The following is a 12,909-nucleotide window of genomic DNA, read 5'->3' as shown; positions in this document are numbered from 1 at the left end:
GCCTCTTTCCCAGGCGCGTTGCGAGCACCAGGTGCTTGGGACATGACCTAATCCCACCTGTCCCAGGTGTAGACACTCGGGGGAGGCGGCGACTGGCTCAGCTCCGTCAGGAAGGGAGACAGACAGCGCCCGGGTCTCTGACACCGGGCGGGTCCCAGCCACAGCCCCCGCCTCTGCCTTGGTGTGCGCGCATGCGCGCCAGTGAGCGCATGTGCCCGGCCTGGGCGCAGGTGTGTGTCCGCGTGCACACACTCGCGCGCTGTGCCCACGGAGGACGCCGCACGAGCACGCCTCGTATCCTTTCGTCCTGTTTTGTTCAGACATTACGCACCCTCTGGATGCTACGCCCCGTCGCCGAAGTAGAGCCCAGATTTCTAAGCTAACAACGGCCGATGGATGGTACAGTTTGGTGTGTGGGGAGAGAATTTTATGGTTTTTTTCTTTTTATCTGCCAATGAGCTGAGCCAAGGAGCAGGATGCAAGGAAACAGTGTCTGCTGGGAAACACCCCAGAATATCCTGCATTTTTGCATGTGTCAGAACAGGCCAATGGAAGTTCAGGTTGAACCTCAGCTTCCAGCCAAGGTGCATTGTAAAGAAACAAAAATTGGTTCATTTGAAGTTTAATTAGTGGGTTGCTGCCAGTACAAGCTACGGCGCACATACCTTTTGCCATCCCCCATGTCAGCTTTGGCCCCGAAAACAGAGCCCCACAGGGGATGCCCGCTCACGCCCTGGGACCCAGGAGGGGAAGGTGAGCGGACGCCCCACACTCACGGAGCAGGCATAGAGGGACTCGCTAACGAGGCCCTGCCGGGAGGCCCCCCAGCTCCGCGCTGTCCCCGACCTGCGGGTGGACCCTCACCTGTGTGCATCTCAAGCCGGCCTCCGGGAGGCCTCAAGTACCTCTGCCCTGTGAGGGACCAGGAGACAGGCCCCGCCCCGCCCAGTGTCCCCCACCCCCGCCTCTGACCAGGGAGAAATACAGGTTTGGCCATTTGAGATGGAAATGATGCTTCTGAGCAGCGAGAGGCCAGGCCCAAGGCTGACAAATCGCAGCTACGTGTCAGGGTTTCCTGGCTGAGACGGGCGGGAGAGCGAAAAAGTGGATTCTGTCAACCCCTGTGGGTGGTATCGCTGTGCGGGGGTGGGGCGGGCGAGGGGGCGGTCAGGTGAGATTTGGGTTAAGCCTTAAGAAGAGATTCCAGCGCAGTGACGAAGAACCCAAGCGTGGGAAAGTGTGTCCTTCACCTGCAACCGACCCCTCCTGCAGGGACTCTCAGGCCAGGCGGCCCCGTGCCCCGAAGAGATGTCTCTGGGCAGCCACACCCCTGCTTCCCACACGGCCCGGAAGACGCCCTGTGCTCACGGGACCCTCTGGATTTTGAGGGGCTGGAGAAGAGAAAGCCATGCGGGCAGGCAGAGTGGGATCTCCAGGCCCCAGAGGCCTGCACAGTCCCCGCAGCTGCCCCACCCGGGCCTGTTTCCGGTTGGGCATGAGTGAGGACAGACACACAGGCCTTGGCTCCATCTCTGGAGCTCTTTCTCCAGCCCCAGCTGCTCAGCTGACCCTCACAGACAAGACAGGAGAGAAGCCACGAGTTCTCCCGACGGTCCCTCAGGGAGCCCGGGGAGTGCAGTGTGGCTGGGCTTCCCCGGGGCCGCCGTTCCACTAGAAGGGTCCTGGAAGGAGTCAGGGGCCCGGGAGAAGCCAGGCCCCAGAGGAACCTGCCCCTCTCGTGGATGGGACAGAAGCGGAGTTTGAGCCTGTCCTGCGGGTGGAGGGGAACAGCCTGGGGTGTGGCCCTTCCAGAGCTGCCCAGACCCCTCCCAGGAACCAGGGTGGGTGCTTGGGACAGAGGAAGAGGAGTGAGTGGCCACACAGGGAGCCTCGGGTGCCCGGGTGCGGAGGAGGTATCTGGCGGAAGGAGCCAGCTAAACCAGAATCGCCGGCCTGAAGCAGCCGCATGGCCTCCCCAGCTCCGAGGCCACTGGGGAGCTGGCCCTGAGGGATCCTCGCCATAGCTGGAGGGGCAGGGACACGCCTCTGGGGGCAGGATTTGCAGAGCCGGGGTCTGCGGACACATGCATAGGCCACGAGAGTCACTCCTCACCTGGCTGAAGGTCCCGGAGGACCTCAGGGTGGCTGGTGTCTGGGCACTGGTTTGCAGTGTCTCTGGAGCGCAGACCAGAGACGGAGTGGGGGTGGGGAGGGGACAGGTGAGTCTCGTATGGAGAACAGAGTGGGTTGGCTTCAGCGGTGACTGGGCTGGGGCCGGACACAGGGCACTTGGTTTTCCTAAACCTGCTTCCAGAAATGGCTGGGAAGCAGCTCCCGAAGCCCCCCAGGAAGGAGGAGGCCCAGGCTCTGAGTGGAGGCGGCGGGAGAGGTGCCAGGGGCCCAGCCCGGGGCCGGGAAATGCAGGGCTGCTTGGGCCGGGGTCTGTCCCCTTCCTCCCCTTCCCCTGGATCCCCCACTCATCTCTGACCCCGGGGCCTGACCCCATACGCAAACCCGGTTGACCTCTACTGGTCCACAGTCTTCAGTCTTCACTGGCATTTCACTAAATTCAGCTAGAGAAATAAAAGCTTCTCGAATTTGCGAGCCAATCTCACCGCCAGTTGTTTGTGCTAAAGCACTGGATCGAAAAATTCTCCGCACATGCCCACCAGATACTGTGCCTCCCTCCCCGAGGTGCTGGGGCCCTTACCCCTCCCTCTTCACCTCACACGGTGGGGGGGACTTTGTGGGGGTCTTGGGAGGGCTGTCTGGTCAGACGAGCCCCCAGATTGGACAGGTGTCTCCCTGTGAGAACTCAGCCAGGGGCAGAGTGGGTCACTCTCTGACCTCGGTTCCTACCCCTCCCCAACACAGTGTCCCCAGCTGAGCGCAGGAGGGGGAAATCCGTGGGGAAGGGAGCTTCCGAGTCGGCTATCAGGGAGAGAGGGCATCTCCAGGCCCCTGACGGTGCCCAGGGGGCACGCCAGCCCTGGGGTGGCCTATTCCAGGAGCGGGGCATCTGCTAAAATGTTGCAGAGGCAACAGAAGCTTGTCCACCCCAGCAGTGCCCCTCCTGTCCCCCCCTTGGGTCTGATGAAACTGCCACTGTCTGGCAGCCACTCACCGCCCCGCCCGGACCAGGACCCTGCCTGCCTGGGCGGTGGCCGGTGGGGCTGGTCCTGGCCGCTCACTCGGGAAGGCTGGGGCTGGTGAGGGTGAGCCCTGGGGCCGAGGCCCACAGGGGAACCGGGGCAGAAAACGAGCAGAATTGGGAAAGAGAGAGAGAACTGGGAACGGCACGTGGACAGACCTCCTGTCAGGGCACAGGAGCCGCCCCGGTGGGCACAGCGAGTCCTCACTGCAGGAGCAGCCACCTGGGGGGTTTTGGCGGCAGCGTCACCCCACTGGGACAGGTGGCGGGGGTGGGGGGGGCGGCTCTGGATTTCCACCCTGTGCAGCGCTGGCCTCAGCCTCACTCCCTCGCCCCTGGCACCCCGGCCGTACGTGCGGCGGGCGCACGCGCTGAGACCTTACCTCGGTTGGAGTGGCTCAGGGTGGACGACTGCGACGACTTGGACTTTTGCCGCTTGGCCGTCATCATCACCTGCTGCTGTACGCGCTGGCTGCCCGACGTGCCCATCTTCATCTTCTGGTCCGAGGGCAGCGCCAGCGTCGAGTGGTCCTGGTTCTGGAAGCATTCGTAGGCCAGGGCGGTCTTGAGCGGCGAGTGGTTCATGGCGGCGGCGGAGGCGCGGCCCGGCCTGCAGAGCGGGAGGCGGGAGGCACGAGGTGTGTGGGGTGGCGGCGGCTGTTCTCGCTCAGCGGCTCCCTGCTCCCATAGAGCAAGTCTCCGAGCTGCTCTGGGCCTCCTCCCGGGCTCGTCTCTCCCCGGGCACTGGCGGGACCCGCCCTCCGTCGGACTGGATATACCGCCCCTGCCCACACCGCCCACCCCGCCCCGCTGTGCTCCCCAGTGTGGAGCTGCCTCTCTCCCCCACAGGCGGGGCGGGGGGCGGGGGAGGTCCCGCCCCTTCGTGCTGTACCTCTGCTCAGGGAAAAAACTATGTTCTCAGCTGGGAACCCAGGGAGGCTTCTCTCCAGGAAGAAAGAGTCTTTCTGAGGAACCGGGACAGCCACACGTCCGTCCCCCTCTGTCCCCAGGTCGTGGAGAGTCCCGCAGGTGGGGGCTTCCGGTCTGGCAGCAGCAGTACAGGCCCTGCCTGAAGGGAGTCCTCCGTCTCCTGGGGACAGTCCCTGCTGCTGAGGGCAGCCTCCAGCCTGCAGAGAGTGGGGTGGGGACAGAGCGAGACCAGGCCCCAGACCTGGAGTGGGAGACCGTGGAGCGGTCACCTGCCTTCCCCGGGGAGCCCCCTGCGAACAGTGGACCCTCCTGAAACTCTAGGCTCGGCCCCTAAAATGGCACCTGGTGCATTTGAGAGGCTCGATTAAAAGAAACAAACACTCTTCTGAACAGAGGGAAGCGAACACACGGTGAATCGAGCCCAGCAGGAACCCCACCCAGATCCCTCCCGACACCCCCCAAGGCTGCCTCGCCAGTACAGCGTCCCCAGGACAGGCTTCTGATTCCAGGACACCCGTGTGCCTCGCCCCATGCTCGTCCCCGGGGACCCGTGTGGGGCGCCACTCCCTTCTCCCAGCATCGCCCTTGGGCGCCGGGAGCCCACGTCAGGCCGCTGGGTGAGTGATGGGCTGAGCATTTTTTTAACGACATTGGCGGAAATCCCCAGAAACGGCGCCCCGCCCTGTGTCGTCTCCTTCAGTCCGGGACCCTGAGCACACTCCCTGCTGACTCGGCGTTCCCACGGTGGACGGTGGGGCCCCTGAATGGAGGGCCCACCCGGCCGTCAGCCCCTGGGGGTCCGGGACTCCGCCAGCGGCCCCTTCTTACCGCCGGCCGCAGCCCTCACACTGGCCTTGCGGGGGCCCCTTCCGACCCACTGGGGAAGGGACCCTCGGAGTGAGTCTAAGCTTGTCAGGCATCTGGTGTCGAGGGTGGCAAAGCCGGAGGGGCGGTCTCGGGGGCCACTTCTTGGGAAGTGGGTGTCCTGGCTGGGAGCCACCGCTGCCCCCCCCCAAGGCATCCGCTCGCCACGTGCGGAGCAGGATGTTGTAAAGCACATTATAGGAACAGTAAAGCACCAATAGAAATAGTTTCCTAATTGAGGGCCATGTGCCTGAGAGTCAAGTGTCACATAAACCAGAGATGTGACCAAAGACACATCATGGGTATGAACGTCCAACCCCTGGGGGCCCCTGTCACCACTTAAAATGTTAAGACTCTGCTTCTAGCCCCAGACCCCCAGGGCTGATGGGCGGAGCCTGGGGGGCCTGAGGGGAGCGCAGGTGGCCTGCCCGCGGTCACCGGTTATGAGGACTGGTGACTCCCAGGCCCCGGTCTTCCTCTACGTCCCCGGCCTCCCCTATAAAAGTCCCATAAAGTGGCATTACAGTCCCTTGCTCACGGGTGACCGGGGCCCCGAAGTGCTGTAAAGTTCAGATGGCAGCACATTAACAGGCAGGCGCCCTGCGTCACCCACTGGGCCTCTCTAAAACCTAATAAGCTGGCCACAATCCACGTTAATTATGTCTGTAAAGAATGATAATTTTGCTGCCTTTAGGATGTCGCAGGGGCCCAAGGAGGAGACTGGACCGGCCCGCACTGCTGTCGAAGGCCACACTCCGGACGCCGCCGGCACGCACAGCCTTTGCCGTGGTGTCCAGGCACCGGGTCCCGTGTTTCCTGCTGGTGCTCCTGACGCCACTGTGACTGGCCCTAATGTACAGTGCCCGGCACGCGTGTTTCCTTCCAATGACCTGGGGAGGCAGGCGCCGCCGCCGCCACCTTCCTTTCTCCGACGAGGAGGTGGGGGCTCAGGGAGGTCGCCCTGCTGCCCAGCGGCAGGGACATGTCCAGCTCGGGCAGCCTGGATCCCGGGCCGGGCCCGGACACCCGGCCGCCTTCTGTGGGCCAGTCCCCGCAGCATCCAGTCCCCTCTCAGGGCATGAAATCGAGCCACTGAGGTTCCGGCTCCCGGGTGTCACTAGCTGGCTCCCTGAGGCCAGACGAGCCCCTTCCTCTGGCCCAGCACCTAATGTGTGAGTGGGCGATTGGCTAGCTCACCAGACCCCCTCCTGCCCTAACACTGCAATGCTGACTTCCACTGGGCGCCTCTGGGGCCCAGGAGCTTCTGGATGAGCCAGTCGGGTGTTGTGGGGGAGGCCGGGGGCCTGATGGCCAGTACAGAGGGGTCGGAGGGACGTGTGGAAGGGGCCTGAAGGTTGAGACGCAGCTGCCCTCCCGGGGGGCAGGGGTTGCTCCCAGCAGAGGGACGGGCGGTGTCAGGGCCGGCAGCCTGGCCTCAGAGGTCGGCGGGCGGGGCCAGCCCGGCGGAGGGGCAAGGCCAGGGCGTGCACCTGGGCCTCCGACACACCCGCACTGTCTCCGAGCTGCCATTCTGGTCCCTCCAGGTGAGCGGGGTGGGGCGGCGGCCAGGACGGCGATGAATAACACGGCAGCGACCCAGCCCCGTCCCAACAGGCTGCCGTCAGCACTGGGCTGGCTCCTCGAGCTGCCTCTCTGCCAACTGAAAATTCCAGTCCTGTGCTCCCAAAGCTGCCGCACCTGGGGCCGCCTTTCCACCGACCCCTCCCCCGGGCCCACAGGGGCTGCGGGCTGAGCCCCAGCCTGGGGGCCTGAGGAGCCTCCAGCTCCCCCTGGACCCGGCAGCACTCCGCGGCCTGGAGACGGGACAGGCGCGCACCCAGCTTTGCCGCCGCTGGCTGTGTGACCAGGAGCACGCCCCTCAGCCTCTCTGTGCCTCAGTCTCCTCGTTTGTTAACATGGGATTAGTAATAACTCTCAGGGATCCTGTGACCAGAAATATATACTTAAAAACACATAAACGGCCCAGCAGCGCGCTCGGCATACTGCAGGAGCTTACTAATGAACAGAACTTCCTCCCCCGGCCGCACCACCCGGCCTTCTCACTGCCTGGCCCTCTCTGCCCGACTCCACTGTCTCCTGGGGCTGGGTCCCCCAGGGCCTCTCCTCCCAGCCCAGCCCGCATCCTGGGCTGCACATGGCCCCCTCATTGCTGCTTGGGGGGCTTGAGACCCTCAGAGGGGGAGGAGCCTCACGAATCACTGGTCTAGCCTTTGATTTGTCCCGTGTGCTGAGGGGCACATGGCACGGCCTTGTAGGGCCTGGGCACCTGGCCCTGCCCCCTCTCCTTGGAGGCATGGGGCCCCTCTCCTTTGGGGGAGAATGGGGGGGACCTGGCAACAAGCTTGAGGCTTGAAGGGAAGCCAGGCCGGGGAGGCACCCAGAGGGCTTCTTGGAGGTGCCGCTCCTGCTGCCGGTGCTGGGAGATCGCGGCCCCTGGGAGGTGGAGCAGGGCCCTGGAGAGGCCGTGGGAGCTGCAGAGCTGGGGGAGCGTGGGGCGTGTGCACGAGCGGTGAGCCGGCCCTGCGCTCTCGGCCTCTGTCTCAGTCACCTGCCCAGCCCCAGCCCGGCACGGCCTCCTGGTAATTTGATGAGTCACCCGCCCGCGCCTGCAGATCGGGCGGCCACACCCAGGGCAGCTGGCATCCTGGACAGTGTTTCTGTTCTGAGCTGCTGAGCCGGCAGCCTGCCAGGCTGCAGAGGGCGCTGACGGGGAGCCAAGTCGCTCGGGGCCCTGGGCCGGGCTCGGAAGCTGCTGAGTGGCAGAGCCGCCTCCCGTCTGCGTTGCGCCATCCCCGGCCAGGCCTCCGGTGGGCAGCCCGGCCCAGGTGCCTTCCCACGGGGAGCGCCAATCCCCGGCCTCGGCCGGCACCTCCCAGATCTGCACGGGGGGGGGGGGGGGGCGGCTTCAGGCTGCTCCTGAGGGTCTGTAGTCGCCCACGGTCAGGGCCCGCGTGGGGGGCCCCCGCTGGCGGGACGCTGCCTGCTCCCTGCCCGCCCTGCCCCGCACAGGCCCCCAGACGAGCTGCACCGGGGGTCCTCCTCCCCTCCCCCACCCTCAGAGCACTGCGCCTCCTGCGCACCACCCAGCACGCCCGTGCCCCCCGCACCCGGGAAGTCCCTGGCGTGGCCAGTGGGCCCGCCCCGTGCCCTGAGCATCACTCCCCGAGAGCCTGCCCTGGCCCATGCACACCTGAGGTGCAGCCGGTGCCTGTGACAGCATCCGAGACAGACCCCTGGCTCCTTCCTGCCCCCTTTCCCCTACCCCCTCCCCCAGACGGGCCGGGTCTTCCTACCTGAGGCTCTGAGTTCCGGTCCTGCTGGGTTGGGGCTGGGCCTGGGGCCCATGGTGACAGAGAGCCCTGGGGGGGCCTGGGGGTGGAGGTGGCTCCATGGCACTCGGACCCTCTGACCCACCTCCACTGGCCACACATTGGTCACAGTCACGTTCCTCTGGCGACCACAAGCCAAGTGCTTCTGCAGCACACACACCACACACTCCACGGCACACGCACTCCACAGCACACACACACACGACGCCATCTCTGGGGAGCACACAGCTGCTGCAGCCCAGGGTCCGCGTGGGGGCACCTGAAGCAGGTCGACGGTGGCTCCCCTGCGGCTCCGCCCATAGTGCGGGCCTGGACCCTGTGAACGAGGCTACACTTGGGAAAGGTCCTTGCAGCCATGAGGACCTCAGGATGCCGTCATCCCGGATTTGGATTTGGGGTCGGCCCCACATCCGAAGGCAAGTGTCCTTTGGAAAGAGAGAGAGGGTGAGACCCGGGCCAGGGAGGAGAAGCCACTGTCCCTGGGACAGAGGCAGGTCCGGGAGCCGCGTTAGGGGCTGGAGGAACGCGGTCCTCTCTCAGAGCCCCCGGTCCCCCCGAAACTGCGATGGAGGGGCCGTCCCAGAAACAGCCAGGAACCCGAAACTGTCTCGGGCGCCTGGTGTGAGCTGTCGGCCTCTCTCAGCAAACTTGCTCAGCACTGAACCCCAGGGGACACAGCAGGACGACACAGCCCTCAGGGTGCCAGGCCGGGGCCCGCTGACCCCCGCCAGGCCCAGCCGGCCTCTCACCAAGAAGAGGTGAAGCTCCCACGGCCACCCCCTCCCGCCAGTGGGGGTTTGGGAAGCCAGGTGTGCCCCGCCCGGAAGTCAGAGGGCCGGCCTCCAGGGCCCAGCCGTGCTTCCTCCTGTTCTGTCCCCCCGAGTGGGTGGCTCTCCGCAGCCAGTGCCTCGCGGTGGCAGTTAGACAAGGACATGAAGGGACTCAGTCTTTCCACCGGCCTTCCATCCTGGGGGCCGGGCCCTGCGGGGAGCCTGCGGGGGGCTGTCCTCCCTTCCGAGACAGGTAAACTGAGGGCTGTCTAGGAGGAGGACCAGAACAGGGCTCAGGACAGTCATCAACCAGTCCTCGGGCCAAGGACTTGGCTCCGAAGGTGCGTCTGGCTCCCCCATTCTCTAGGTCGGCTTCCACGGGAGGGTTAGCTTCCTTCCAGAAAAGTCTGTGGGACTTGCTGCCCCTTCTTCGAGATGGTCAGCGTGGGGCTCAGCCCAGCTGCAGGAGCCGAGGGAGGCAGGTGGGTCGTGAGGGAGAACATGGGGCTCCGGGGGGTCCTCGGTGCCTCAGTCTGCCTGGGGCGAGGCCGGCTCCGGGCCTGGCCTAGCGGCCACCCTGCAGCGCAGCTGCGGGCGAGCCGCCTGCCCTCACTGGGTTTCCATTTCCCCTTGTAAAACGAGGGGTTCGGGGGGATGCTCCCCTGAGGCCTCTTTCAAATCTTCATGGACAGGAGTCGCCGGGGAATCTCGCAGATTCTGCCTCAGCAGGTCTGGGGCGGGGCCTAAGACTCTGTATTTCTATCTGGCACCTGCGGGTCCTCAGACCAGGCTCAGGGCCGGCGGTCGGCTCATTGTCCCCACCTTCCCCAGGGTGCTGTTGGAAGAACTAATCGGGGTCTCCAGCCACGTCACAGATGTGGACGAGGGACCTGGGGCAGGATCTGCCCCCAGTGTGGACCCCAGGCCTTCAGTCCTGGGAGCCTGCTGCCCCACGGGCTGCTGAGGAGACGTCCCTAAAAGACTTCCAAATGCAGACGGGCGGTCAGCTCCCCGTCCCACAGGGCAGGATCGGCCAGGCCAGGCTTGTCCCACCCGCACCTGCTCTCCTCGTCCTGCAGCCCAACCTGCTAGGTTGGGACACAAGGCCACTTGTGGCAAAACCAGGGATCCCTAGGTTTTGCCCAAGCCTCTCAGTTTTCTACCCTCCTGGAGGCTGACCAGCAGCTCCCTCAGCCAAGACCCCCGAGGGCACGGGGCCCCCCCGGAACATCTGGGGAGCCTGTGAGTGCCCACGACTGGGTTCGGGCTGGGGACCTGAGCCCCGTTCACCTCTGGAAGTTGCCTGCTGCTCTGAGGCTCTTGGGTTTGGCGGGAGCCTGCCAGTCTCCAAGGTGATAAGGTTTGTGGTATAAGCATGAAGCGTGAGGGGGGCGCCTGCTGGCTGCTGGGGGGCACTCTGAGCTCCCAGACGGCTGGGACAGGAACTTCCCCCAGCTGTGCCCCCCACCCCAGCATGAGCCCCACACGGAGTGTGCAGCGCCCCCCTCCACAGGCTGCCTGGTGAAGAGCCCCACTGAGCAGTGAGGTTCGGTTATGTGCAAACAGAACAACTACCCTGATTGTCATCTGTGCCTGGTGCCCAGCCATCACTGGTGTGACAGTGGGAGAGGTGTTTGTCGCCCAGCCTGGTCTGGGGAGCTTCTGGGCTGCCCAGAGCCCAGGACACTGGAGAGGGGGCTCGGAGGGACCCCAGTGCCCAGTCCTGTCCCATCTGGGCTGGAGCTGCACCCTGCTCCAGCCTCGGGTGTCGGCTTGGTCTCCGGGTTTACATTTGTGCTCATGTGATGTGCACTCGGGAGGGGGCAGGCTCCCCAAGTGTGGGACCCACAGGGGAGCTGGCGTGGGTGCTGGGGCCCCACTCAAGAGCCCTGTGAACCGACCGGCAGAGAACGTGCCTAGAGAGAGCCACGGATGGGAAAGAAGCAAGGAAGGACAGGCCTTGCAGCGTCCCCGGGATGGGGATGGACCGTGCGGAACAGGGCAGGGCAGCACCCGGGCGGCGGGGATGAACACAGTGACTGAAACAGCTCCCCAGTGCTTGGCGTGGCCACGTGCCCTGGTTCCCATGACCTGGCAGGGCCACAATGGCTGCCAGCCAGTGTCCACCGTCCCCTAGACACTTGTGCAGAAACTTTTCTGTGGACCAACCCGTGCGGACGGAGAGTCAGTCTGGGGCCCAGCCACAGGGAGGCCACTGTGCAGCGGGCCCTTTGCACCCCGGTGCCTCTGATTATAAGGGGCAGCTCTGCAGGGCAGTGGGGTCTCGGGTCCAAGTAGGAGCAGATGGACCCCCAGCCCTGCTTAGGTGCAGGATCGGTCTGCAGAGAGGGTGGGGGGGGTCGAAACTGAAATGGCTCAGGTTTCCCCCCGGGCAGCCCCCAGCCTGGGGGATTCCTGCCCTTTCCACACCCTCCACCTGCCCGGCTTCCTGTCGCCGTCGCCTGAGCCAGTGGCTCGTACCCCGGAGAACACGGAACCGTCGTGGGGAAGTGCTCTCCAAAGACCATTTTAGGACTCCACCGGAGCTGGGGTGGGAGGCCTCGGAGTGGCCATTTCTAGAGAGCACATCGAGGTAAAACACAACCTAAAATTTGCCACTGTCACCGTTTCTCAGGGCACCGCGTGGAGGCCTGAGGCCCATCCACACTGCTGTGCAGCCATGGTCACCATCATTTCCAGAACTTTCTCGTCCTCCCAAACGGAAACTCCAGGTCCACTGAAAATAGCCAGGGAGTGATTTTCCCACCCGCGGCACCGCCCTTTGCTGGTCTGTGTCCCAGAGCTCAACTTGTCCAGGACACAACAGTGTGGTCACGTGGTGTGTGTCTGTCCTGCTGTGATTGGCTCATTTCCTGGTCCCTGTGTCTGCTGGTGGCACGCGCGCCACGGCCTGTCTCAGCACCTCCGTCCTTTTTGCGGCTGAGTGATGTTCTGTCCACGAGCAGACCTCCCTGTGTTTGCCCGTTTATGCGCGGGCGGGGGGACACCCGGGCCGCCGCCGTTTGGCTGTTGTGAACAGCGCCGCTGTGAGTGTGGGTGGCAGGCGTCTGTGGCAGTCCCTGCTCTCCATGCTGCTGGGTCCCACCCAGCCCCGTCTCTCACTTCCAACTCTGCCTCTTGCTCCCCGGACCTGGAACAGGCCCTGGATTGCTGCCTCCCCGGCCCCACCCTGGCCTCGTCTCAGCCCAGCCCCACTCCTGAAGGCCACTGAGGGGTGGATGGGTGAGGGCTGGGCCCGCGGTGCCAGGGAACAAGGGCTGAAGCGGGAGGGCAAGCCTTCCGCGCATGAGGCAATCCCAGAACAATGGAGGGCAAACGTGACTCACCTGCTTTGGCCCCGAGCTCTCGGAGGGTGCGGACACACTGCCACATTACCGCAAGCCCGGGGAAAAAGGGACAGCGTGGCAGCTAGGAACGTACCCACGGCGGCCCAGAGGTGGGAGGGACCGCGGGAACAGCGGGCAGAGGCCGGCCTGGGGGAAAACAAAAACAAAAAAACTAGAGACAGAAACAAATCCCTCGCCCAGCCCACACTTCAGAGAGCGTGCGAACACTGTGCGTGTTCGGACGAGGCCACAATCAAACTGCGAGGCGCAGAGAGGTAGCAGTTTAAGAAAACAAAATTGAGAACTAAACACAATCCCTTATCTAAGGAGCGGCAGAAAAACATCGACAACAATGGTTAAAAATAGAAGGGCACAAAGGCTGGAATCAGGTGTAATCAGCGCTGAGGAAAAGACACAGGGATACATTGTAACCGGAGATACATTGTAACCACACAGGCAGGCTGACAGGAAAAGGAGGGGAAAGAATTACCAGGCAA

At 64.5% G+C, this 12,909-nt stretch overlaps 1 protein-coding gene across 4 annotated transcripts in view; it reads right to left on the bottom strand.

Annotated features, from left to right (window-relative positions):
* The window catches only part of PKP1 (plakophilin 1), a 37,089-nt gene extending 24,420 nt beyond the window's left edge, over positions 1–12,669 (bottom strand). Inside the window, exons 1-3 of one of the 4 annotated variants that reach the window (XM_053659534.1) lie at positions 12,413–12,669; positions 4,044–4,278; positions 3,535–3,761 (exon numbers count right to left, since the gene is read on the bottom strand). In XM_053659534.1, the coding sequence (XP_053515509.1) occupies positions 3,535–3,736 (202 nt within the window). In that variant the 5' untranslated portion in view covers positions 3,737–3,761; positions 4,044–4,278; positions 12,413–12,669. Of the gene's footprint in view, positions 1–3,534; positions 3,762–4,043; positions 4,515–8,259; positions 8,479–12,412 lie in introns of those variants that run through there. The other 3 variants (XM_053659535.1, XM_037161140.2, XM_053659533.1) reach the window with 3 other exon arrangements.
* Positions 12,670–12,909: the final 240 nt, after the last annotated feature.

Source organism: Artibeus jamaicensis, unplaced genomic scaffold, assembly GCF_021234435.1.
Source record: "Artibeus jamaicensis isolate MK-2021 breed Jamaican fruit bat unplaced genomic scaffold, CSHL_Jam_final scaffold_754, whole genome shotgun sequence".
NCBI lineage: Eukaryota > Metazoa > Chordata > Mammalia > Chiroptera > Phyllostomidae > Artibeus > Artibeus jamaicensis.
The sequence above is the reverse complement of the archived record's forward strand: the minus strand, read 5'-3'. Positions and strand labels throughout refer to the sequence as shown.